Raw genomic sequence first — 26,646 nt, forward strand, 5'->3', positions numbered from 1 at the left:
ATCGTAACTATGTTCAACATTATCCTGTGGTTCTAACATTATGACATGAGGCTTCCTCTTCTTTTTTTGAGGACAAGATAGATGTGTCTCTATAATAAGAAATAAATGAGTTTAGTTATAATTTTTTAAAAAAATGTTATAAGTATTTCATTAATCTAAAGAACATAATAGGAATTTTTCTTTACCTAATAGTGACACATCATCTACTAACACATTTTGTTCATCCCCAACCTCAACATGCTCAACACTAACATCATGATTCACTTTGTCACCATGAGGTTCTACATACCAAAAAATTATCACATAAAGGTTACACCAATTATAATTTAAGATGTTAACTTTTATTAATAATTACATAATTAATTTTCAATAGAAATTGAACATATACCTCTATAATTGTGATTCACATCAACGCCTTCATCATGTGTAGGATTAGTGTTAGGAGTCGAAGGCTGCAGTGAAGTGTCATGTGCATTGTTATCATTGTTTGAAATTAACATCAAATATATTATTTCTCATAAAGTTCTCAGTTTCTATTATTATTCATTAGGCCTATTTATGTATGCATGAACTGATGCACCCAAATCTTCTACATCTCTTTGGCCACTAGAATCTATGTGGTTGTGGGAAACCACTTCTTTATAGCCTTTCTTGAAGCCAATTTGTTTGTCATCTTTTGTGTGTGCTAGATTATATTCAATGCCCTACATTTTTTTGTATAATATCATCAATATTGAATGTATTGGTTATTTGTAATTTTATATAAAAATTTTGATATTTAATTTCATTTATTGCTACTTATAACTCATAAGTGAGTTTTCATATATCCACCAGAGACAAGATGCTCTTGACCAACCTTATCTTTTTCTAGCTTTGTAGCCTTTGATGTTTCCTATAGCCTATATGTGTAAACTTTGAAATATATTAAAATATGGGTATGTGTAGGATCATGGTCAACCAAACTATGCTCTTAAGTGGCAATAGAAAATTAGAAACTCAGGGTTATGTCAACTTGATGTGCAATTTTCTACTTGTTATTAACTTTATATCAAAAAGTTGAGAGAAAAGAATCTCTAGAAAATTGAATTTAGTTTCTAAACTACTAGGACTTATCTCAAAAGAAAAGAAAAAAATTGATTAGTCAAAATTTTGAATTTTAATGCAATATTACAAAAATTTCAGAGCAAAAGTAAGAAGTAGATGTATGTCTGACCACCTTAATCAAAATCAAATGATAATATTTTTTTAAATAATATTCTAGATATAAGTAGTAGACTCATGCCTAGATGTGACACATATCTTTTGGTATTTTTATTTTAAATAAAAAATTAATAATTAATTTTTGACTTTAGTATTTTTGGAAATAAAAAAATCTCATGTCTGACCACCTTAACTAAATCAAAACTCTACAAAATTTAATTTTTTATTTCTTTTCCTTATAGTAGAAGAAAGAAAGAATGTGAGGCATCTTTTAGATTTAAAAAATGTTGTACCATTTGAAAGTTATAGTTGTTTTTCAAGTAGTGTTCAGTCAACACTTTATATGAAACTCCATTAGAAAAAAAGTAATAATTACTTACTAAACTAATAATTTGACAAACCTTACATTTATGGAAAGATAAGAACATTCTTAAGAAACCCTTTTCATTTCATCAAATTTTGGTGAAAAAAAAGTTGTCAGTTACATGTTTGAAGTAAAAATCACATAAAAACAGGCCAAAAACACATTTTCTTAGGATGTTTTTAAAGTTAACCATATAGGGTTGGTATCAAAAGATATAGTATACCTTGTAAAGATATTAATTGTTTTTTTTTAGTATCAAGGTGGGTCAAAAAAAAGTTGGAATATATTTTGAAATAGTTTGAGATATTTCAGAACTACATATTTTTTCAGATCACCACTTTTTGGCACATCATGATCTTGCACATACCCATATGTTAGATTATATAAATATAAAGATCACTAATTTATGCATAATTACATTAATACTATCACATACCTATTTTTTCCAGGTAGTGGGTTAATTCCTTTATCTCTTAGTCTTATCTCTTTTGTATCTTTAATGATTTCAATAGACTCTAGCTCTGGAACCATAGGAGGACACTCATACTTTGGGTTGAGCTTTAGAGCCCTTCTATATTGGTCTCTCACAGTCTTTAGATGTTTGGAATTTTTTTTTAATAATTTGGACTCTATTCAAAATATTTTGACCAAATAGATCCTCTAGAGATTCTATGAACTGATCCTTTAATTTAGGGCCTTGCTCATTCCACCTTTTAACAAAAAAAAGTTAGATAAAAACATTAGTTCAAGCTATGTACCTTGAATATATTACAAAAAATGGATGAATGAAAAAATTCAGCAGCCAATTATGTGAAGCTACATACCTTTTACATAATTAGGGCCCAAATATATTCAATGTCAAATCATAAAAAGGTTTCATAAAAAAGATTGTTTCCTGCAAAATCATCATAGGATCATTAGTCAAAAATGAGTTATGAATAAGTAAACTACAATTACCCCCTAAATAATTACAATTTTAAAGTATCTAGAAGCTTAGGTAATTTTAAGAGAGTCATATCTTTCTCATGTTGCAATTCTTTAGAATAGCTGAGAGTGGGGGGGGGGGGGGGTGCGTGAATTAGTTATCCAAGGTCATCATGCATTAATCTTTAAGATTATGCAATCACTTAAAACTTGTAGGTTACTCTCAAATCAATTTGTAGAAATGTAAACATGAAACATAATAGATTCAACAACACACGTGACACAATAATTTAAGCAAAAACCCAATTTAGAAAAAACCACCAGTAACATGCTACCATTTTTCACTCTTTTGAAGTGATGCCCTGTGAAAGGCCAACCCTTTTAAAGGTTACAAGACACAGTATTAAATGTGACCTTGTTAAAGGATTTCAATCACCCTATTAGGAGTGAGTGTTGTTAGAGGACTTTAGACCATTCACTTGGAATGTCACCCAGTTAAAGGATTTAGAAATGACTATTAGGTTAACTAGACTGATACAATTATTAGGGAGTAATAGTAAGGCTTGATCTGATAACAACTTACAACTCCATTTGTAGATTACAAATCTCTACTTTAGTTCTGCATTCTACTTGGCTTTCACACATTTTAGCTCTGATAGCTTGTTCATCCTTCAAGCATCCATACCCTTAAGCCTTATTTCTTAACTTGCTAATACAAACTCTTCACTTAGGTCACTTGATGAAGCAATACTCTAGATTCCTTCTCTTCCTTGGGTTCTCACACATGAAAACTCTTGCTTCTGACTAGCCATCCCTATAAATAGAGAATTAAAATATTTTGTCATTCATTCTCTATTGTCCAATTTAGGGTTAGAACAATTAGGTAGGATTCAATGAATCTACCCCTCATTCCATATCACTTATAGAAACTTCTCCTTCAATCTTCTATTAAATTCACCTCAAAATGGTTTACCATGAATTTTGTGCCACCAACTCATCAATCTTATCTTCAACCTGGTTCATACAATCCAAGAAAACAAACTTGTCAACTTAGATCCATCAAATTCATGATCTTTCTAATAATGTTGACACTTGGCATTAAATAGCTTCTGATGCTCGACATCAACTAAACTTTACTCGACATCCACTATTTTGCTTGGCATACACTAAAATGAACTTTTACTCAGCTCCAATTGATTTTTTTCTTGGCTTGCAATAACTTTTCTCGACACCTACTATCCATTCAATCAATCTTGGTAGAAAAATTGTGTTTAACTTATTCTTCTGAACTTGTTTAGTGTAACCAACCTTTGCAACCTTAAGGAGATTATCAATGCACTATGATATCATTATCTTAGTTTATTCTTGTACTCCTTTTTATATCATAACTCAAATTTTCCTCTAGGTGCTATTGTTACATCTTTTGATCATATCCTCTTCATCTATCAAATAGGTAATAGTACTTAAATCATATAAGCAATTGTCTTACCAAAAAAATAGTAGGTTTGACATCAATGACAAAACAATGATTGAAACACATTTATCATACTTGTATTAGTTTGGTTTCAACAATCTCCATCTTTAACCTCATCCATCAATAATGATGCCTCCAACGATTTAGTAGAATTAATACAAGCTACTCCAAGAAAAGTTGGTAAATTATCACCAGTACTAGTATCTATTCTATCATCATGAGAAGTTGTACCTATCAATGCACAAACTTAATCAATGTCATACTATGATAAATGAACAAAAAATTATAAATCAAATCATATTTAACACATAACAAAATGTAGCAAAATAAGAATTTACTAGCTCAAGTTGCAATAGGTGTGGATGTTTGCATGCTCCTTGTTGTTGATCTCGTAGTCGGTAATCTTAGAGTGCTTGTTAACCTCGTGGAAGGAGGCATATACACATCATCAAGACCTAAAAAATATTCATATATATATATATATATATATATAATGTATTGTCTTTTAAAAATATAGATTGCAAAAAATTGACAACAATAATATAAAACTATCAATAATAATCATTAAGAAAATAATGTCCTTTCTGATGATTGAAAATTGAAATCACATACCTATAAGATCTACATTGGTACCCTCGTTAGGTGGAACAACTTGGTAAGGTCTCGAAAAAATTGTCATAACACATATATATTTTAGGTCATGATCCATACATTAGTATAAAACATAAATCTTTAGTGAACTATTGTCCTAGCAAAAGATTCATTGTTGCTTACTTCCATTTAACATGCTCTCTGAAATAATTCATTTCTTGTTGTCTCTTTCTCTTCTATTAAATTTGATCCATCACAAGTCCAAGACTTTGTAGATTAATGCTTTTGATGCTCTTTTTACACATGCTTATAGGGTCACTAGTATATGTGATGTCATCATCGAATAATACTATGGCCATCATATCAACAACTAATTTCTCTTATGTAGTATGTTCTTTTCCCTTTCCCTAAGCATCAAATTGTGACAGAAACATCAGTAAAACAATAAATAAAAAGTCTAAAACCTTAATGAAAATAACAATGTAATATAACCTTTTGTAAAATTACAATTACAAAAAAAATTATACAAAAGGTTTACCTTCTCTGGAGAAGGGGTTGGAGATGTAATCACTTAAAAATGGTCATCTAGACTATTAGCCCCCTTCTCAGCATTTTGGCTAATTTAATTAATCATTTACCTAGACCAAATTTTTAATAATCAATTAATTTTATTATAACCTATAGGTTGATTATGCTATCCTAAATTCATTATTTGATTAAAAGAACATGTCCCCTTTTAATTAAACAAAAGCACCCTTTCTTCTAACCCACTCAATGTGCACATATAAAGTCTTATTTCTATTTTGCATATTAAAGGAAAAGGCTTTGTGACTTTTGTCTTATATGGGAAGTCAACTTCTATTTTATTGGTTGACTTGCTTATGCACATTGATCAACTTCACTTTCAAATTCCACCATTGATCTTCCATCATCTTGACCTTGATCTCTACCACCCATACAAATTTAAAAGAGAGAGATTTCTCCCTCAAAAGATCCATCCACCTTTTGAATATTGTTATGGTGCAGGTTTTCTAATAGGTTTCTTTGGAGCTTTGTGGATAACTTCTCATTACTTGTCTCATTCTATCATCACCATTGCATACTAGTTTAAAAGCATCTTACATGGTAGCTTAGTTCTTTTGTTGTAATAGTTTAGCTCACATAGCATAATTAGCTAGGATATTGTAATACTCTCATCTTGTTAACATGGCTAAACTTTTCATTTCATATTAGTTTACTTCACATTTGCATTGCATCTTTGAGGAACTCCTTATGAACAATTGCATTCTTTCATCTCATATTTGGAACCTCCCATTGCATGGTTTACTAGAAAGAAGAGCATTCATAAGGCTCAACTGAGAGCCCTCATATTTGAATCATACTCTCTTGCACTCTATGGATAGGGAGCTCTAAGTTGGCATCCAAGCATTCCAAACTCATGGAATCACTTGGATAGAATGGTTTAGAGTGTAATACCCCAAAATTGGCTCATTGCCATTTCAACCAATTCTAGTCTATTTTTGATCAATCCTAAGACCTATTCTAATAGGCAATCCTTATTCGACTACTCGCTACTTGACTTAATTGTTAGATGCAGAAAACCCAAATATGCATTCATCATATTCTTTATTTAATTCCTATAGTATTGACTCATATTAGTCACATTAAACCTATTGATTAATATTTAATTTAATTACTGAGTATTTATACTTTAATTAAATTAAATCATATCCTAAGGATAATGTACTATGGAATTAAATTTATTTAATTTAATAAATGTGCCTATTTTAATTAATTAAACAAAATTATTTAATTAAATAGAGAAATCTATTTCTAATTAATTAAATGAAGTTATTTAATTAAATGGGAAGTCATTCCTAAATAATTAAATGAAGTTATTTAATTAAATGAGAAAAGCATCTTTTATTAATTAAATAAAATTATTTAATTAAATGAAAAAGGTAATTACGAGAGCATATCTCATCTTATTAAATTAAATTTGGAAGAGAATCTATGATGCGTCATAAGATTCCTCAACCCACTTAAAGCCAAGAATCTATGACGAGTAAGTCAAACAGGGACATGCATAAGAGATAATAATGACTTCAATCCTCACTGTTGATTGAAATCGATCTCAACCGTTGATGGATTCCAGGAAAGTTTATTTAAGAGACCCTCCTCCCTTCATTTCAAAAAAAAGAGGATGAATTGATTTGCTATCAGATTGCAGTTGAAATTCATGCTCACTTACATTTCTTGCATGCATTCTCATTCTTAGTTTGATCTCATTTTAGTTTAATCATGCATATGCTTAATATAGTTTACTTTATTTGTTCTTAGATTACATTGCATCTTTCATTCTAGATTAATCTACATTCTCATATAGATTAGTCGTACTTTCTTACAAATCTTTCATTCTTAGAGGGTCTAGTTGCTTAAACACCTCGAATCTGAGGATATTTGATAAGCAATTCCCTTTAGATAGAAGGCAACAGGTCACTTTGTAGGGCTGATTTTCGGATGAACAATCCAATGTTCATTCCAGGATGAATCCGCATACAATGACCCTGTTGAAGTGTCTGTGAGGTTCAGAGGCCCACATTTCATAGGTACATTTTTGGCGCCCACCGTGGGGCAACCCACCTTTACTTGCTGGTTTTTATGCAGATATGTTGGCAGACTCAAAGAAACCGTTGATTTGAAAGATTTGTTCATATCTTTCAAAAAGATGCTTATTTTTATCTGAAATTTTTTGTGTAGGGCAAAGATATCTCCAAGAAGCTTTGGTCCAATTTTCAGACTTTTTTGAAACATGTTCGAGCTTTTATGATATTTTCTTCATTTTTCATAAAAAATCATTTTCAGGCGTAAATCAACACATTTTTCTGAAAAATTTACAGTTTTAGAAATATCTTGAAATTTTAAATAGAGTTGGTTCTTTGTGTTTCAATTTTAGAGGTCATATTATGGGTCAATAATTCAATTTGCAAAAACTGGTCTGTTTTGACAAAACAACTCCCTAGGGCACAAATTAAAAGATCTTTTCAAAAGTTTTGCATTTTTGGAAATCTCTCTAATTTTTGATAGGGGTTACTTTTTTGTATTTTGAGTTTTGGATCCGAATTCATATCATGCAAATCTTATCTTTATGACTAAGTCAAAAATCAATTGAAAAAAAAAAAAAAGGCATTGAATGAATAGTTTGCATTTCATTTTTACAATGAATCAATGCATAATGTGGGCTTTCATTTGGGTTACTTTCTGATTATCATCACTCTTAAAAATTAGATTTTCAGATCTAACCTTGATTTTGCATGAGTTGACATATATTGCATTCATGAGTTTGTTGCTTTGTTCATTGTGAGCGAGCGATCAAGTGTAAACGAAAGGTACAACAAAGAAAAGACGCGTTGCGAGGATTACCTGGTAATTTTTTTTACTAATAACACTTCATTTGGAGGTAAAATGAACATCTCTTATGTCAAGCTTGTGTGTGTATTTTCTTTCATGTTCTCATTTTACAACACATGCATAATTTGATACTAGGTTGTGATCTCCATTAGTTTCCATTTAGTAGGCTTAGTTACTTGTGATAGATCTAATTAGCTATCTTGGGTTATTGGACTCGCTAATATGCCGGCCCCTCATTCCACCCTGTGGTTGCAAGCTTAGCATCATGTTAAATAGGGGAGGGGTCTATAGGATAGAAGCGTTAAATGTTCCACAAGGCAACCCTTTTGTGCTTTTTAGAACTCACTAGTTTCTGAGTTGTGGACTCGTTTTGGCTTGTGTGAGGGGTTAAATGTTCCACATCTTTGGACTCACCTCGCATTAGTTAAAGCGTTAAGTGCACCACCTTGTTCTCTTTGGTTACTTTTGGATAGATTTTCTTTTGAGAATTAACATTTGTACACACATAGTAATTAGGCCTCATGAAAACTATTTGTGGATCTTGAGAGAGTGGGTTCCTAGTGAAACTCCTCTATATGATGGATTCCTTGTAGGTGGGGAGGATACTTTGAGCATCTCACAGATAGATGAATCTTCAACTTGTTGATTGAGGCATCCTTTCTCCGGAGAGGTTGATAGATCACTGGGAGTTGATATCATAGATCTTTAAGAGATACTCTTAGTTTAGCATGTCGGATTAATCTGTCTGCTTTGATTGGGCTAAAAGTGAAAAGGAGTCAAAACCTTGGATCTAGAAGCTAAGTCCCCTTGTGGTACACTATTGTGAGTCGGTCACCTTTAGAGAGGCTTAACCGTAGTAGACAATCCCTTTACAGGGCAAACTGCGTTGACGAAACCTCAAGCAGTAATAGCCATTTTTGCCATGGTAGTGACAACCGCTATATAAATGTCCTTGTGGAAGAAATCTCCACGGGTGTGGTTCATTGTGGGTTGTCAGATCTCCCCAGCAGCTCTTGAAGATTAAGTTCTCAGACTGTGTCAAAACCTTGGTGCGCCGGGATTGGAGGTCACCCCTGTGAGTCATAAAAGTTGCAGAGTCAAACCATTACTAAAAACTTTAGAGAGGCCAAACTTTTTCATTTTCTAGGAATGTGTGCAATGATTGCAAAACTCTTTGAAAACATACACAATTAGCTCTCTTAGGGATTAGTACAAACTAAGTCACTTGATTGTTCATGCGCAAGGTTTCTTTTGTCCTTGCTCATTGTTTTCAGACGTGCTTGATATCGCCTACTTGCTATTCTACGTGCCTTTTTATCTGCCTAGTTACTAAAATGAATCAACAATCTATCCAAAACTGTCTGAAATCTTCAAAGTCTTTTCAAAATCCAGTTCAGTTGTCAGTCTAGTTTCCATTTTCACACACAGTTTGCAAACTTTTGCGCGAATACTTGTTGTCCTACTACTTCTTCACGCAGCTTTGTCCAAGTTCTCATGCAAACAGTTGCACATCTCCATGTAAGATATTTATGCTATCCAAGTTAACCTTGCACTACTTTGCGTGGCTTACATCACATCCTTGTGTGAAATCTTTATGCTATCTAGAGTCTTTGCATGGCCCTATGTACTTTCTCATGTGCCTTTCAAAGGATCTTCACGTGAGATCTTGAGTCTGAACTATCAAGTTAGTCTGTTAGAGCTATTTGTGCTTTGTACCAAGTTTGTTTCTTGCATCAGTTTACTACTTCTCTATCTGAAAACAGTCTGAAATAGTGGCATCCTTCTTAGCTAATGACTTGTGATCCATACTTTAACTAGTCTTGTCTCTTAGTTATCTTGCTCTTGTCCTTTAGTGCTTGTTGTACTCTGTGTTATGATAGTCATAATCTTTGGCTACTCTAGCCTTCAAATTAGACTATTCATGCCTTAGTATACAATACTCTTATCTTGTCCCATTCAGACTAAGTTCTAGTGTGGTCCTTGTTTAAGATTATGCTTTTTGTCATTGTCTATGACTGTGGCAACTTGACTTATGTTCTAAAACTTGGCTGTCACTACTTGAAATAGAGTACATCAAAATGGCTAACAACAAATGTGCTAAATCCAATATTCCTAGTGAGGAAGAAGGGATTCTAATTACAAACATGAAGAAACAAATTGAAACGATAAGTACTCAACTTCAAATACTAAAAGAAGAGGAAAACATATCATCGAACAAATTCTCTTTGAGAGAAATTTTCCCTTTCTCCTTTGACAACCAAAAATCACATTCTTGTGATCTTGAATCCAAGACATCTGAGAACACCTCACATACACCCAAGAAATCTAGGAATATCTTTGAAAACAAACCTTGGGAACCTAAACCAAAGCGTGATTTCACACCTTTGAGAAAATCTTATGAATTAATCTTGGAAGAACTTCTTGAAGAAAAACTCATTACTTTACCTAAGCTCACTTTGGCGGGAGTTTCCTTTATGAGTAACTATTGTGTCTATCATAGACATAATTTACACAAAACTTCCCATTGTAAGGAGCTGAAAAACAAGATCCAAGATCTCTTTGACAATGGTATAATTCAAAAATCTAAGCTCTCAACTACTAAAGATTATACTCTCAAGAAGGATCAACCTTATGAAACCATGTCTAATAATGGTTCAAACACAACTTCTACTTCCTCCAACATACATCCACTTTCTCAATTGTCCAATCTTTCCAACACATATTCACCAAAAGAACTCACTACTCCCCCAGTTGACTATGTGTACCCTCAAGAACTACCTTTAAAGGAAACTCAAGCTAATCTTAACTTAGCTGCAAACCTCTCCCATACTACACAAAGCAAAGATCCAAAACCTCCATGTGTTGCTCCTCCTATTATCCTCAATCCAACTATTCCTCCATTGTCCCTTCAAGAGCCTGTTATGGAGACTCTAGAAATATATTCGAATACAGATTCAGATACTCCCTCATCCTTGGATTTGGTTTCATGTCAAGAGGACCACTTAAATGATGAAGAAACAAATGTTGATCAAGACCAAGATTCCTTCATCCCCTTTCAAGTCTTCCAAGATCTTGTATCTCCATCTCAAGAGCCACACAGTCCTCCATCTCCCATGTCATGCACCTCTACTAAGCAAGATCAAGATGTTCCTTCCACCATCCTTAAGGAGATTACAGAAGACCAAGAGAAGGATACTTTTCCTATGTTACCCAAAATTCCTTTTGAAGAGAAAAGTGTTCCCTCGCTCTCCTATTCTACCTTGCTACATTCACTTCCAAACTATGCTCAAGCTTTAAATACTCCCATCAAAGGTATTGCTCCTATAATAGTTATTCATAAATCTATTGATGACTTTGGTCATATTGCTTACTCTAAAGATGCTGATATCCCTACTCATGGTCCATTCACATCTTCTAAATCTATCCTTGGTCCCTACCCATCCAAGCTAAAACATTCAAGTCTTCCATCCATATTGGGACCTTATGTTCCTCTATCTCATATTGCCACTACTAGCTCATTACACATTCTTCCTACCCTACCCCAAGATCAACAAAGATACACATACATGAACTCTTCACATTCACCTTTCCATCCAAACCAGTCATATTGGCCTCATTCATCCACAAGTCCCAAGTCCTTTGGAAGCAATATGAATGATCAACTCAAACACAAGTGCATGAATCCATCCTCAAAAGTTCACTATGTCTCCTCTAATCGACATGTGAACGTCAAGAAGGAAAAAAGAAAAAAGAGACCACAAAGGTCCACTATTCAAAGAGCTCAACCAAAAACAATTTGGGTTCTTAAATCTATTCTTGAAGAAATGTGTTCCAAAGCATCTAATGAAAAATCAAAAGCTATATGGATTCCCAAGTCTCTTTTTAAGGACTTGAATATTGAAAACAAATCAAAGTTGACATTCAAGTTTCCAAAGGCTTCCACTCCATCTTCTTCCCAACATCTTCCTAAAAAGGTTTCAAAACCTTCTACTCCACCTTCCTCCAAAATGTCTTTGCTACCTCATATATCTAAGCCTCAATCTATTCCATCTATATTTCCTCCATCATTCCACTACCCTTCAAGGTGTGTGTCAATGTTTGATCTTGCCCACTTTTTCTTCTCCCCTTGCACATCCCTTTCAATACCCTATCCACTCCACCTTCTGTACTCCTCCTTTTATCCTTCCATCCCATTTATCTCATCCATGGCCTAAATCTTCTCCTCCATATACCTTTTCTACTATCTCCCTCCATTACCTTATCAGCATCTTTGAGCGTACCTTGCTATGGCCTTGGCTTATCATAACTTATCTTTCTTATAGGAGTGCTATCTCATTTGAGAAAGGCTTGAATTCTTTCCAAAAATTTTAAAAATCCAAAAAAAGAAAAAAGAAAAAAGAAAAAGAAAAAGTGCCTTGGTGAAAACCTGGAAACAGGCACCTTGGTAGAAAAAGTAAAGAAAAATAAATCTGTCCTATGGTGAAAACCACTTCTTGAGGCACCTTGGATAAGTACCATGATGAAAACTTGGCAAACAGGCATCATGCGTAATTCTCCCATCCATGACATCCTATCATGATCTTGCTTATCCCTCAGATGACCTCTTTTCCAAAGTCATTCACTCATAACCTCCATAACAAACTTTGTTATCCTATTCAGTTAACCCTTTGGTCTTGATCAATGAAAGAAAGAAGAAAACTCAGTTCTTAGCAATCCCTTGACATGGTCATTTTCTTTGGTTACTTACACGATACCCTTCATTACACCATGAGCTTATATCCTTTTCCCTAGCTTGGGTAATCTTGTGAAGGCTTTCCTTGAGGGTAACATTCACCACTTCATATTCCTTACCTTTCCATCTCTGTTTATCCACTCGCTTGCTACTACATCTTGTCCTACACCTTGCTAGACACTGGAACAAAATCAAGGTGATCCTTCTTGAGAGCTAGTAATCTCTGAAAAAATCTAAAAATCAAAAAAAATCCTGAAAAAAGAAATAGTTATCCTGGTGAAAACCTAGCAATAGGTGCCTTGGTAACACCAAAAAAATTGAAAGATCTCAAAAAATACAAAAAAAGAGAAAAAAAGAGAAAAAAGAGAAAAATACAAAAAAATTGAAACATAGAAAAGTGCCATTGGTGAAAACTTGGAAACAAGCATCATGGTAGCAAAAATAAAAATAAAATCTTGCCAAGAAGGTGAAAACTTGGTAAACAGGTGCCCATGCTCCATCTTGCAATGCATCTTCTGGCTATTCTATATAGTCACTTTCACGCTTTTTCTTTCCTGCTTTTCCTACTCATGTATCCATGGATTGAGTCTTGTTACAGCTCGGGGCATCCCCCCTTAGTGTCACTCTTTTCGAGGTTCTCCTCATAGAATCTCTTTCATAATAGTCACCAGCTGTTTCAACTGCGTCTGCCTACTGTCACTAGTGTCACTCTTTTCGAGGTTCTCCTCATAGAATCTCTTTCGCGATAGTCACCAGTTGTTTCAACTGTGTCTGCCTACTATCACTAGTGTCACTCTTTTTGAGGTTCTCCTCATAGAATCTCTTTTGCGACAGTCACCAGTTGTTTCAAACTGTGTCTACCTACTGTCGCTAGTATCATGCTTTTCGAGATTCTCCTTATAGAATCTCTTTCACAACAGTCACCAGTCGTTCCAGCTATGTCTGCCTACTGTTGCTTAGGTCACGTCTCCAACTTCATTTATAGAAGATCTCTATTGCGTCAGTCATCGATCGTTCTAGTTGTGTCTATCTACTGTCGCTCAGTCCTCTTTAGGTTCTTCATCATGAGGATTCCTCTTTGACATCAGTCACTAGTCATTCTGACTGTGTCTGCCTACTGTTGTCACCCTACTAAAAAGATTTCTTTTGAATGTATTCTGGACATTAGCACTTGACATCAATCCCAAAACATTGAACTCAAAACTGATGTACTTGTTTGGATATGCTGAGCATTTTCTTTATTTTCTTTGTTTTGCTTTATCATATCTCCTCGACCAACTCGATGATGTCATCTTCAACTAGAGAAGTAATGACTGGGGGCATGATCTTTTTCTTTGCTTGTTGTTTGCGGTTTAGTTCTAATAAGTTGATCTACTCCTATAAAAGGGGTGTCCACTATAAGAGCCTCCATCTCGTATTGGATGGCTATGTGTACCTCGACTCCTTTTATAAGAATACGTCAATAACGTTGGTGCTTCTCCTTGTTTGTTGGAGTGAACTCTTCATGCTACAGTAAATACTAATGCTCATCCTGCTAAGTGAACGTACGGGTCACTACGAGTATATTTAGCACACTTCTGTCTGAGGTTACGAATGCAAGGGTCGTTGCAAATAGAATGAATACTAAATACTTAGCATAAGAAAGATCTCCCGTGTGTTTGGTGTGCTTGTTATGCAAGCAACATTCAGGTCATCCTAGTGTTTATGCTTTGATGCTTATGTTAACTTGCTACATTAAAAGGGACAAATGTTCTGGTCATTCTGGCTTCTTGTGCCTCGAATGCTTACATTTAATCTCGACAAACCGATAACGTATGTTATATTCATATTTCCATGATTGCAATGTCAGTGGGAATTGTATAACCTATGAGCTTTGTTAGATATCCAGTGATGATAAATCGTCGAGCCTTGGTAACCAGACCTAGGGTTGCATCTAGTTTAAGGTTGCATCTAGCCTAGGGTTGCATTTAATATAGTCTTGCATTACATACTTCACTTGTATAAGCATGCGATTGAATTGCGAATCTACTTTCACCTTCTCTGATGAGGGATTGTTGATCTCTTCAAAGTATCATGTTCTTCATGACTACACAAATGATCTATTAATCAATCTTTTGGCTACTTTGGCTGCTTAGAACCCTTTTTTTTTTTTTCGGGATCGAATTTGAAATCTGACACACCTAAGTGCCTCAAAAATGCGTTTTAAGATTTTGGCAACCAATGCGATCGAACGCTTGTGCAACTCAAATCTTTCTGATACTTTATGATTCTTGGAATCCTTTCAACTTTACATTCTCAATATTTTCACAATTCATTCTGAAAATAGTCAACTTAAGTCAACTATGGCTGAATCTGGTCAACTTTTGGTCAAGCTTGGTCTGTTGGATCTCGAAATCACTTTGGATCAATCTCCAAATTTCTTTTGATCATTTTGATCTCTTCTTATGTCTTTAGATCTTTCTGATCTCTTCATATTTCTTCAGATCATTTCTTTTGATCATTCTGATCTCTTCCTATGTCTTCAGATCTTTCTGATCTCTTCATATTTCTTCAGATCATTCAGATCTCTCCAAATTTCTTCAGATCGTTCTGATCTCTTTATATTTCTTCAGATCGTTCTGATCTCTTTATATTTCTTCTGATTGTTCTAATCTCTTCTTTATTCATTCTGATCTCTTCTACATTCTATTAAATCTCAAATTTCTTCTGCTGCTTTACATCATATTTTTGGTGTGTCATATTTCGATTTCACTCTGGAGGGGGCAGGATGATTACATCATTGAACTTGAATTTCAAATCAATCTGAATCTTCATCGCTTGGGGCATCTTGTTCCTATCTTATGTCCTTGTCACTTGGGGCATCTCGTCACTCGGGGCATCTTGTTCCCTTCTATTTGGCATCTTTGCTATCTTTCTTATCTTTTCATCAATTGATCAACCTTATAACAACTCTTCTTAGAGTTCGATGGACAGGTATTGGGAAAGTCTAAACCCTGACTCCTGGGGACATGATTCTATGACTCATGATTGGACCTTGTTATCTTTTATCAATCTCAGGTATCTAGGTGTTCTATCTGGATCCTTGAAGGTTAAGCTCCGTTCTGGAGATAATCTTCTAAATGCTTTCAATCTCAGGTATCTAAGTGTTCTATCTGGATCCTTGAAGGTTAAGCTCCGTTCTGGAGATAATCTTCTAAATGCTTTCAATCTCAGGTATCTAGGTGTTCTATCTGGATCCTTGAAGGTTAAGCTCCATTCTGAAGATAATCTTCTAAATGCTTTCAATCTCAGGTATCTAGGTGTTCTATCTGGATCCTTGAAGGTTAAGCTCCGTTCTGGAGATAATCTTCTAAATGCTTTCAATCTTAGGTATCTAGGTGCTCTGCTTGGATCCCTTAGGATTAAGCTCTGTTCTAGAGATGGTCCTTAAAAGCTTATCAATTGGTCCTCTGTGTCATCAATTACAGAACCAATCTCGTCCTCTTGATCTTTGCATCACGCTTTTCTAATTTTCTTTGAATTGAACGTGCTGCTTGCACATTCATTCAAAGAGGGGTAAAATATAATACTCCAAAATTGGCTCATTGCCATTTCAACCAATTCTAGTCTATTTTTGATCAATCCTAAGACCTATTGTAATAGGAAATCCTTATTCGGCTACTCGCTACTTGACTTAATTGTTAGATGCAGAAAACCCAAATCTGCATTCATCATACTCTTTATTTAATTCCTATAGTATTGACTCATATTAGTCACATTAAACCTATTGATTAATATTTAATTTAATTACTGAGTATTTATACTTTAATTAAATTAAATCATATCCTAAGGCTAATGTACTATGGAATTAAATTTATTTAATTTAATAAATGTGCCTATTTTAATTAATTAAACAAAATTATTTAATTAAATAGAGAAAGCTATTTCTAATTAATTAAATGAAGTTATTTAATTAAATGGGAAGTCATTCCTAATTAATTAAATGAAGTTATTTAATTAAATGAGAAAAGCATCTTTTATTAATTAAATAAAATTATTTAATTAAATGAAAAAGGTAATTACGAGAGCATATCTCATCTTATTAAATTAAATTTGGAAGAGAATCTATGACGCGTCATAAGATTCCTCAACCCACTTAAAGCCAAGAATCTATGACAAGTAAGTCAAACAGGGACATGCGTAAGAGATAATAATGACTTCAATCCTCACTGTTGATTGAAATCGATCTCAACCGTTGATGGATTCTAGGAAAGTCTATTTAAGAGACCCTCCTCCCTTCATTTCAAAAAAGAGAGGATGAATTGATTTGCTATCAGATTGCTTAAGGTGCTCCTATGATTGTGAGGTCTATTACCCACTGCAAGGTGGGGTGTCCCTTAATTGGGTACAAGAGGAACATTATGAATGGAAGCCCTCTCTAAGCACTCTAAGTTAGTAGCTACCCTATTTTTTTGCTCAACTTCTTGGTGCAAGGATTGATCTTAGTGGATTACCCGAATCACCCCAAGATTTTACACTCACCATCTGTGTTCCCTTGGTTGTACTTATGGAACTTCCATGACAAAGCCAATATCTCTTATGGGCAACCACTTGGTGTGAGGCAAGGGAGCACTTAGTGTGGCCCAAGTTGTTAAATAATGAACCATGTCTCTACTGTAGATTTCTTGGCTAGTGTTTTCAAATGTGTTGACCTGTGTAAACATTCTTAAAAATCAAACATCTCAATAAAATTGGTAGGAAGGTTGTTCTAGTATCACAAATACATTTTGGTAAGGTTGTTTTGACCCTTGTTCAATTGTTTAAGACATGCTAAAAACCCCTGCTATTTGCAAACCTTGCTATTACTTGACACAAAGTGAAATCTAAAAATGTCTGGTCTAAGGGCATATGCACCGAGTTGTGGTGCCAAAAAGGTGCCAACTTTTTTTTTTTTTTTCCTCTATTTTCAATAGTGCGTACGCGCTATTAGCAAAACACAATTTTTATATATGATGGGCTGCACACCCATAGCCCATCATTTCCATCAGTGTTTTTGCCTTTTCCTTGCAGAGCAATGCGTATGCAGGTTGGAGTTTCAACATTTTTGCACCATCCATTGCCAATATGCCTCCTCGTCGACAAAATTCGAGATCACAAGTGCACTCACATCGATGCTGTATGTGATCTAAACTTAACTTTGCATTGTTTGATATGTTTTTCATATTGTTTTGTAGACTTTACAATTTTCATTTAGATTTGTTTATTTATTTGGATTTTAATTGATTTTTTATGAAGAAATGTTCATAATCAATGGCAAATCCACAAGAACCTCAAAACCCTCAACAACCTCAAAACCAAAACCCTCCTCAAGAAGAACAACAAATTCCACAACCCAAACTGTTAGAAGTTGTAATATTTCCTTGGTGTGTTTATAAACCAAGGTTAGAACTTCTTTCCTTATTGTTATAATATATTAGGATATAAGCCAAGCTATCCTAATATATTTCTTTTTTGTCCTTTTTCCACTACATCTTATTTTTTCATCTAGTGGAATATGTGAGGACAAATATTTATTGTAATTTCTAATTTTAGATTATTCCTCCTTAAGAGGAATCTCACACTTGGCCTCACACACTTATGAATGGTGGCATTCATAGACATGGGAGTTACATTCTAACTCCTCTCTCTCATCTCTATTTAAGAGATGACCCTCTTCTCTCATTTCACAATGAGGTTTCTTCCTCTTCTCAATTATTGTATGAGCAATTGCTCTCTTGCTCTCTCTCTCTTTCTTTTTAGGCTTTTCATGCCTCATTCATAACATCACAAGGGGTTTTCTTTGCTTTCCCCTTTCCAAATATCTTGTCTCATGGTGTTGGAGCTTGAAGCTTTCTCTCTCCTATTTTATGGTAATATCTTTTCATGCATTTACTCACTTAGATTCTTTCCTGGTATTGCTTATTTACAGATTTCTTTTTCCATTTCTAACATGGTATTAGAGCTATTTAATCTTTGTTTTGAGTGTTTGCATGAAGGTACAATTTGAAGGAGACTCTTGAGAGAGATTTCACTAATTCTTTTTAATTTTCTTAAGTTGGAAGAAATTGAATTTTTTTTTTTTTGGTTTGGCTGGTTTACCGCCAAACCAGATTAACTCCTGTTTGCTCTAATTTGTGCAGGTTTGGGAGATTGCATGTTATTGTAGTGATTTTTATTATAGATTTGTGTATTTTAGAGCGCTAGGGCTTATAGTTGCTGTTGATTTAAATATATTTGATTTAAAGTGATACTTTTCTGATTCATCTTTCCTTCTTGCAATTTATGTGCTTTATCAGAAGTAGTTGTCTGCATGTTATGAACAACAGTGCACATTAGTTTGCTTGTTCTAGCCGTTGAACTTGCCAATATTTCAAATTTTTTTTTCTCCGAAGTTTGCTTCTCCTCCCCTGAAAGAGGTGAAGAGTTCTGTCATTTGAGTTATTATTCCGAGTTTGCGCCCCATTTGAGCTCTGATGGAGAGTTGGTGCTGCAACCCCCCATAAATAAGTAAAGTAGCTGTCTTGATAATCTGGATGCAAGGTTGCCGTACTCTGTGGTGAGAAGCCATCTCATCATACATTTTTTCCTCAGCACTGTTTAAAGTGGTGTCCCGATTTTCCTTGTACATGTTATGATACCCAGTCCTACTTTGGTAACGCAGCCAGATACCTTGATAGTTGCTAGTTTTTTTCTTATAGATCTCATTTATGACAAGCATTTGTCCATTACTCTTCTTCACCTTCTTCAGCTCTCTCAGCTTTCTCATTGGGAACCCACTCATACTCATGAATTCGGATACCAGTACTACCGCAGTCCAAAATGTTTCTTACAGTAGTTTCTATCCATAATCTTTCTTAATACACTTGGAAGTGTCAATGTGCTGCTACTATAAGAAATGTTTTCTTACTTTTTCTGAATATCAGCATGAAGTAATGGCATCTCCCTCGATAGGATTTCATTCCATCGTGTTATACTAAAACCACAGGCATATTATATCTGGTGAGAATCCATGGCCTCCCGTAGGAAGCTCTCCTTTGATCTCCTGCGTTACCTAGACGTTCCCGCTCTCAATGAGGACAGACTTGCTGCACAGTCGGAGACGCAGACACAAGAAAACATCTGCCAATTTAGCCCATGCAATAGTAGACAATGGCCAGATTTATGGTAATGATGACCTTCTTTTGGCAGATTCCTCCAGTCTGAGGAAATGTGCCACTGTTGTCATCGGGTGCCTGGCAGATCTCTCTATGGGTAAAGATCGACAATTGGGCGTTTCAGATGCCTTTGAGACAGCTATTTGCCACTCTATTTTGGGTTCGCAATGTAACTTGCTTGGCCTTCACCTGCCTGTTCTTGACATCAACCTTGTTTCCACAAAGAACAATTAGAATGTTCTCACACACTCTGCAAAGATCCCTATGCCAAGTAGGCACATTCTTATAAGTCAATCTAGCAATAACATCAAACATAATAATCGCACACTGCCCATGAATGTAATAGCCATCACGTAGCCCACCAAACTTCTCCTGGCCAACAGTATCCCAGCAGTAAAAATGAATCTTTCCATCGTTCGTGAAGTAGTCGAGGGGATGGACTTCTACACCAATGGTAGGCTCATATTTTTTCTCGAACTCCCCTGTAAGATGACGCTTCACAAATGTGGTTTTACCAGTGCCTCCGTCGCCGACGATCACAAGCTTGAAGCTTGGGCAATCTGTGTGTAAAGATTCCATCTTGAGTGCACCTATTTTATTTCCAGAGGGGGCATCCATTTTGCAGTTGAATTTTTCACAATGGCTGCAGGGAAGAAACCAGTTGTGTCAGATGTAGGAGCATGGGCCATGAATGTTATCAGTTCTATGGGCATCATCATGGCTAACAAAGAAGTCATGTCTACTGCTGGATATGACTTCAGATTTGCGACTACATTGACTGGATTTCACTTTACAGTGGCTGCACTCGTGGGTTTTGTGTCAAATGCAACTGGGTTTACTACTGCCAAGGAAGTGCCCCTTTGGGAGCTTCTATGGTTTTCTATTGTGGCTAATATGTCTATTGTGGGGATGAATCTTAGTCTCATGTTGAATTCTGTTGGGTTTTACCAGATTTCAAAATTGAGCATGATTCCTATGGTCTGTGTTTTGGAGTGGATTCTTCGTAACAAGAATTATACCAAAGAGGTCAAGGCTTCTGTGTTTGTTGTGGTTATAGGAGTTGGTGTTTGCACTGTGACAGATGTCCATGTCAATCTGAAAGGATTTTTGTGTGCTGTGGTGGCTGTATTGTGCACATCATTACAACAAATATCAATTGGCTCCTTACAAAAGAAATACAACATTGGCTCATTTGATCTCCTAAGAAAGATTGCTCCTATACAGGCCGCCTCTCTTTTAGTGTTTGGTCCATTTATAGATTATTAATTAAATGGACAGAACTTGTTGAACAATCAATTTTCATATGGTGCAATTTTCTTTATATTACTTTCATGCACATTAGCAGTATTCTGTAACCTGAGCCAGTATCTCTGCATTGGGCGCTTCTCTGCAGTTTCTTTTCAAGTTCTGGGACATATGAAAACTGTTTGTGTTCTTATACTTGGTTGAGTGCTGAATCAGCTTGCATGAAAAAAGTCTCTTGCTCATCATTATTAGTTCTTTGCCTCTGCTATTCGTAAATGGACAGATACAAATATTGTCCCTAATTGGAGTGCCTCTCGCCAATGCTTATTAGATCAGTTGGTGTCTCAAACACCTATGAAGAAGATAGATCAATTTGGCCAACACGATTTAGGTTTAATAATCCAGAGTCATCAAGTGTATGTTCTTTAATGACCTTAATCACCTCCTCAGGAAAGAAATTTTCTATCTCTTCTAAGTCAGTCAGCTTCCTCCAGTCTCCTGTCTGGAGCTGTTTCTGAAGAGTACGTTGAAGCTTAGCTTCCTGTTCTACTGGACGACTCGCAGGCCTGTGTGAATAGTCTTCAGGCCTCTCTCGTTGCTCGGGGAATTCATATTCCTCGTCCCAATGCTACTTGCAATGCAATTCTCTGCTTCTACGGCATTGATTTAACTATTTTGGGTCGACCATGTAGCAGGCGAGCTCTGCTACTACAGCTTTATATTTTTTTTTCCTCAATTTGCAGTTGCTGGTCTTTCATTTTCAGGTTTTTTTTAGATGATTTCTTGATATGGTGAGAATTTTAAAAGCAGAATCAGACTGATTGCTGCTCTCTCACCTTTTGTCAGTCTATTATTCCTAGTAACATTTTCTTGTCTTTTCATGCAAGATTCTTTTTTCTTTTTTTTAGCTCTTGATAGAAGCATCATTTGCTTTTATTATTTCTTATTGTCAACCTATTTTTGGCCTGTAATCATTCATTGCTTTTATCATTGCCTCTTGTCAACCTATTTTTGGCATGTAATCATTCATTGTCAGACAACTCAACACAAGTGCAATATTTTACTTTAAATCTCTCTTACTATTATTCGTAATTTTAAGTAAGAAAAAGGAGAAGTTTTAGGAGGATTTTTCTTTTTGAGAAGTTTTATTAGAATTAAAACTAATCAAATTTTTATTTTTATTTTTGACATAAAAAGTTAAGTCTTTTTATTATCCTCATTTATAATTCCTTTTTTGAGGATTCTTGTCTTTGATGGTGGGCCCATCCTTTATACCTTCTCACTTGTGTTCACCTTGAATGGAGATTTTTACTGATATCTAATAATTTATATTTATTATACTTCTTATTTATCTCAATTATTCAAGTTTATGAGTATTTTACACTATTGCCTTCATTATTTAATGATTTGATTTACTATGTTCTATTGATCTATCTGCACATGGTTGCAGTTTTATGCTTCTATAGCATCGTTCCATGCCCATGTTGGCACTTTATGGTTTTATACCATTGATTTACATGATTTATATGATATTTTGATTTGTAAGTTGCATTGGGAGCCAATTTATCAAGGTTAACTATGGTGGACTTGACAGTTTTAAACTGACTCGTAGTTGCCTTATCTGGCCCGTGGAGTATCCCTCCAACCTATAATTCGTGTGCACTTACTTCTATGGAGTTTCTCTCCATGTTGTTCCATTTTTGTTCCTCAATGCGAGGATGATATTTTATGCGGATTTCCCATTACAATCTCTTTATCTCCTTAGTGTATGCTCCTAGTTTTGATTTAATCATGGTGTGACTTCCAACACTTTGCTCATTTTTGAGTGTATAGGTGACGAGGCTACCATATCTTGGAGCACTCCTATGTTGGAGACTTTACTTGAGAAAGTTGTTTTGACTCATATTGATCTTTTTCCTCATGGCAATGATGTTGCTTGTCCATGATGGATTTCTTATTTGAAGGCAATATGTTGTTACTCCTCATAAACCCTTCCTTTGGTCCACTTCAGCTATAATTCTCGGCAAAACTGTAACTTGAATTATTTAGTGCTTGAAGCACTTGTTCTACTTATTTATTATTATCTCTCTTATATTTCTTTGATAAATATACAATGTGATAATGTTCTGCATACTTTATTGCCTAGATCGTGAGTCATGTAGGTGATGGAGTCATGACCCATTCACCTGTAGTGGGATGACTCATTAGTGGACTGTCTATATCCATGAGATTGATGCAATGTTGATGCAGGTTTCATTAGTTGGCCTTGTCTGTGGTCATTTGTGCATTAGTATGTTTCTTTCATGAGAGACTTATTGCATAAAGATTGGTCATTTTGACCCATATTATGATCATTTTTGAGCTTATGACTAATTTTAGATATCATGTTAACTCCATTGCCTGTTGGTGAACACATTCATTTATTCTCATCTCTCTTAGTTCCTCCTTGATTAAATTATTATAACTTCATTTTTTTACTAACTGGACCATTCAATGTAATTCTACTTGTGGATAGTTGTCTTGTTGTTCTTTTTTTTCAGGTGACCTTCTTGGTTTTCCACATATGAAGAGGTGTCTATGCTTCCACATCCAAAGGACTCATGTGCTTCTCTTGGATCTGCAAATGTACCATATGGCTTGAAGACAATCAAATTACTTAATATTAAAGATTAAGTTGCAGATTTTTGTAAAAATTATGGGTTTAATACCCTTTGATGTAATTTCCCCAAGTAAAGATTAAAGGGGGGTGTTAGAAGTTGTAATCTTTCCTTGGTGTGTTTATAAACCAAGGTTAGACCTTCTTTCCTTATTGTTATAATATATTAGGATATAAGCCAAGGTATCCTAATATATTTCTTTTTTGTCCTTTTTCCACTACATCTTATTTTGTCATCTAGTGGAATATGTGAGGACAAATATTTATTGTAATTTCTAATTTTAGATTATTCCTCCTTAAGAGGAATCTCACACTTGGCCTCACACACTTATGAATGGTCGCATTCATAGACATGGGAGTTACATTCTAACTCCTCTCTCTCATCTCTATTTAAGAGATGACCCTCTTCTCTCATTTCACAATGAGGTTTCTTCCTCTTCTCAATTATTGTATGAGCAATTTCTCTCTTGCTCTCTCTCTCTTTCTTCTTAGGCTTTTCATGCCTCATTCATAACATCACAAGGGGTTTTCTTTGCTTTCCCCTTTCCAAATATCTTGTCTCATGGTGTTGGAGCTTGAAGCTTTCTCTCTCCTATTTTATGGTAATATCTTTTCATGCATTTACTCACTTAGATTCTTTCCTAGTATTGCTTATTTACAGATTTCTTTTTCCATTTCTAACAAAACCAATTGCAAGACCTCTACTAGGCACACAAGAAAATATAATAAATGAAATAGAGAGAGGCAAAACTGAATTAGAAGGTCTCATTGCTTGATTAAAAGAATTTGGACAAACCAATCCAATGAGGGCTCAATTGGCATCATCCCTTGAATCCATTAAGACCCAAATAGCCTTAGTTAGTGGTCAGTTAGATATTTGGAGGGTTAAGATGGATGAATAGAAAATATTTTATGCAAATAAATTGTCATATGAAGATGTTAAAAAAAAAGAAATAGAAAAAGGTAGTATATGTGCATTATTTAGAAAATCCGATGAGCAAAATATTGTTAGAGAGGGTACTAAGCGATTCCCCATTCATTGGTGCATACACGATGCTATTAGAAATAATTTTTGGGATAGATGGTGGATGGTTTTTGATGCGCCTCCTTGCAACAATCATGAGGTCCCCTTGTATTTTTTGAAGAAATTATATTGTGAGTTTGTCCTTGGGGAGATCCCCAATTATTTTGATATATTAGACTCCCAGGGTAGAGGTGGGGGCTAATCATTTGAGAGGCTAGGATCATGTCATGACTCTAATGTAGTTAGGGCACCTATGGTCAAGCCACATTGCAAGCATGTGACTATTCCTTCAGTTGTGAAGGAACATGTAGAGGCCAACGCTCTAGGGACCATTAATGCTTTGATGTAGACCCTCATCCATTCCATGAGCCCATTAGTTGAGGGGGAGCCTTCTGCACATCATGGTCACATGTGCACTTCATGAGGATCCCTATGCACATTGGCACTCATACTGGAGATGGTGAGGATGATGGGCTCATCACTGATGAGTTCTTGAATGATACATTTAGAATTGACACATAGGTAAATTAAAATTAAAATTTACTAATTTGATGACATTTCATATGTATAGTGAATGATTAATTAATTAGCATCTATTTATATTGTTCAAAATTTAGGGTCAGAGTGTTGTTGGGCCTAGCAGCAATCCTCCAGGCCCATTTTTTGTCCCCTCCATTAGTCCAGAGGTATGTATCAATTTAATCATTTATATATATATATATAACGTAATCATATTAAGGATTGACAAAACAATTTATGCATGTGCATTAGTTCTCCACAGGACCCTCAAGCTTTACTATAGACTTGGAGCATAGACATCATATGAGCTTTGTATAGGTACAATTGTTTCATGTTAATTTAATTCATTTGATTATATTTATTTCATGTTTCATGTTACATGTAATGTGTATTGTATGACATGCAGCTCATGACGTCAGACACACCTCCTCATCTCCGACAGTCTATTGATCATGGAGTGGCCACAGCTATGGCTAACTCATAGCCATTGACTGAGGTATGAAAGAATTTTCTTCATTTTAGTTGTTTATAATAGTTAGTCTCAAAATTCTTAATGTTATTTATAAGTGATTATATTTATTGAATTGTTGTAGGGTCTCATCACGCCTAATCGTCCACGAGCCTTCGAAGTGGACTTACAGAGTGACTATTTGATGGCGGTAAGAAAATAATTGATTTTGTGTGTACATATATTTGATTTCAATGTATAATAAATATTGATTCATACCTACTTTGTTTGTATCAGCTCAAGTTGAGAAGCACCTCAACAAGAGGACGAGTGAGCATATCAAGAGGACCCCGTCATCTCCACCATCTCCCTCCACATGACGACAAAAGATGTCGAGAGATTTGTTTCCTTCCCCTCGTGAGAAGGAAAATATATAGTTGATCTAGACATGTATATATATAGGTATCAATGGACATATTCAATACACATTTGATGTATATGGCATTCTATATTTGATGTATGACATTTATATGATGTATGACATTATTCAACTTATGAAATTGTTGGTTAATATATGATATGTTTGTTCATATATGCCATTATTGGTTATCATAATATATTATGTGTTTGTTAATGTACATGACATTATTGGTTATCATTTTATATTATTTTTTTGTTCATGTATGACATTAAATTAGATATGTTTGTGTATGACATTAAATTAGATATGTTTGTGTATGACATTAAATTAGATATTTTTATGTATGACATTAAATTCATTACCTAATCTGTTTGAAACTTTGATAGAATATTGATTAACAATAAACTTTATCACTGTTTAAGCATAAGTTAATCATTTGCAATATGTCATTGTCATATGATTTAT

At 34.7% G+C, this 26,646-nt stretch overlaps 1 protein-coding gene, 1 long non-coding RNA gene and 1 pseudogene across 4 annotated transcripts in view; 2 read left to right on the forward strand and 1 right to left on the reverse strand.

Annotated features, from left to right (window-relative positions):
• The window catches only part of LOC149536386 (uncharacterized), a 38,294-nt gene extending 11,938 nt beyond the window's left edge, over window positions 1-26,356 (forward strand). For 2 of the 3 annotated variants that reach the window (XR_016357226.1, XR_016357227.1), the window contains exons 3-5: window positions 25,719-25,808; window positions 25,906-25,971; window positions 26,058-26,356. This is a non-coding gene — a long non-coding RNA (uncharacterized LOC149536386). Of the gene's footprint in view, window positions 1-25,564; window positions 25,631-25,718; window positions 25,809-25,905; window positions 25,972-26,057 lie in introns of all 3 variants that reach the window. The other variant, XR_016357228.1, reaches the window with a different exon arrangement.
• Window positions 19,974-20,469, reverse strand: LOC149536387 (GTP-binding nuclear protein Ran-B1 pseudogene; annotated as a pseudogene).
• On the forward strand, window positions 20,508-21,332 carry LOC149536388 (UDP-rhamnose/UDP-galactose transporter 1-like). The gene has a single exon (XM_089805277.1). The coding sequence runs from the start codon at window positions 20,508-20,510 to the stop codon at window positions 21,132-21,134; it is 627 nt and encodes a 208-aa protein (XP_089661403.1). The 3' UTR covers window positions 21,135-21,332.
• Window positions 26,357-26,646: the final 290 nt, after the last annotated feature.

The sequence above is a fragment of the Cupressus sempervirens genome, chromosome 10 (assembly GCF_028749045.1).
Source record: "Cupressus sempervirens isolate cs-2001-9-10 chromosome 10, ASM2874904v1, whole genome shotgun sequence".
NCBI classification, from domain to species: Eukaryota; Viridiplantae; Streptophyta; class Pinopsida; order Cupressales; family Cupressaceae; genus Cupressus; species Cupressus sempervirens.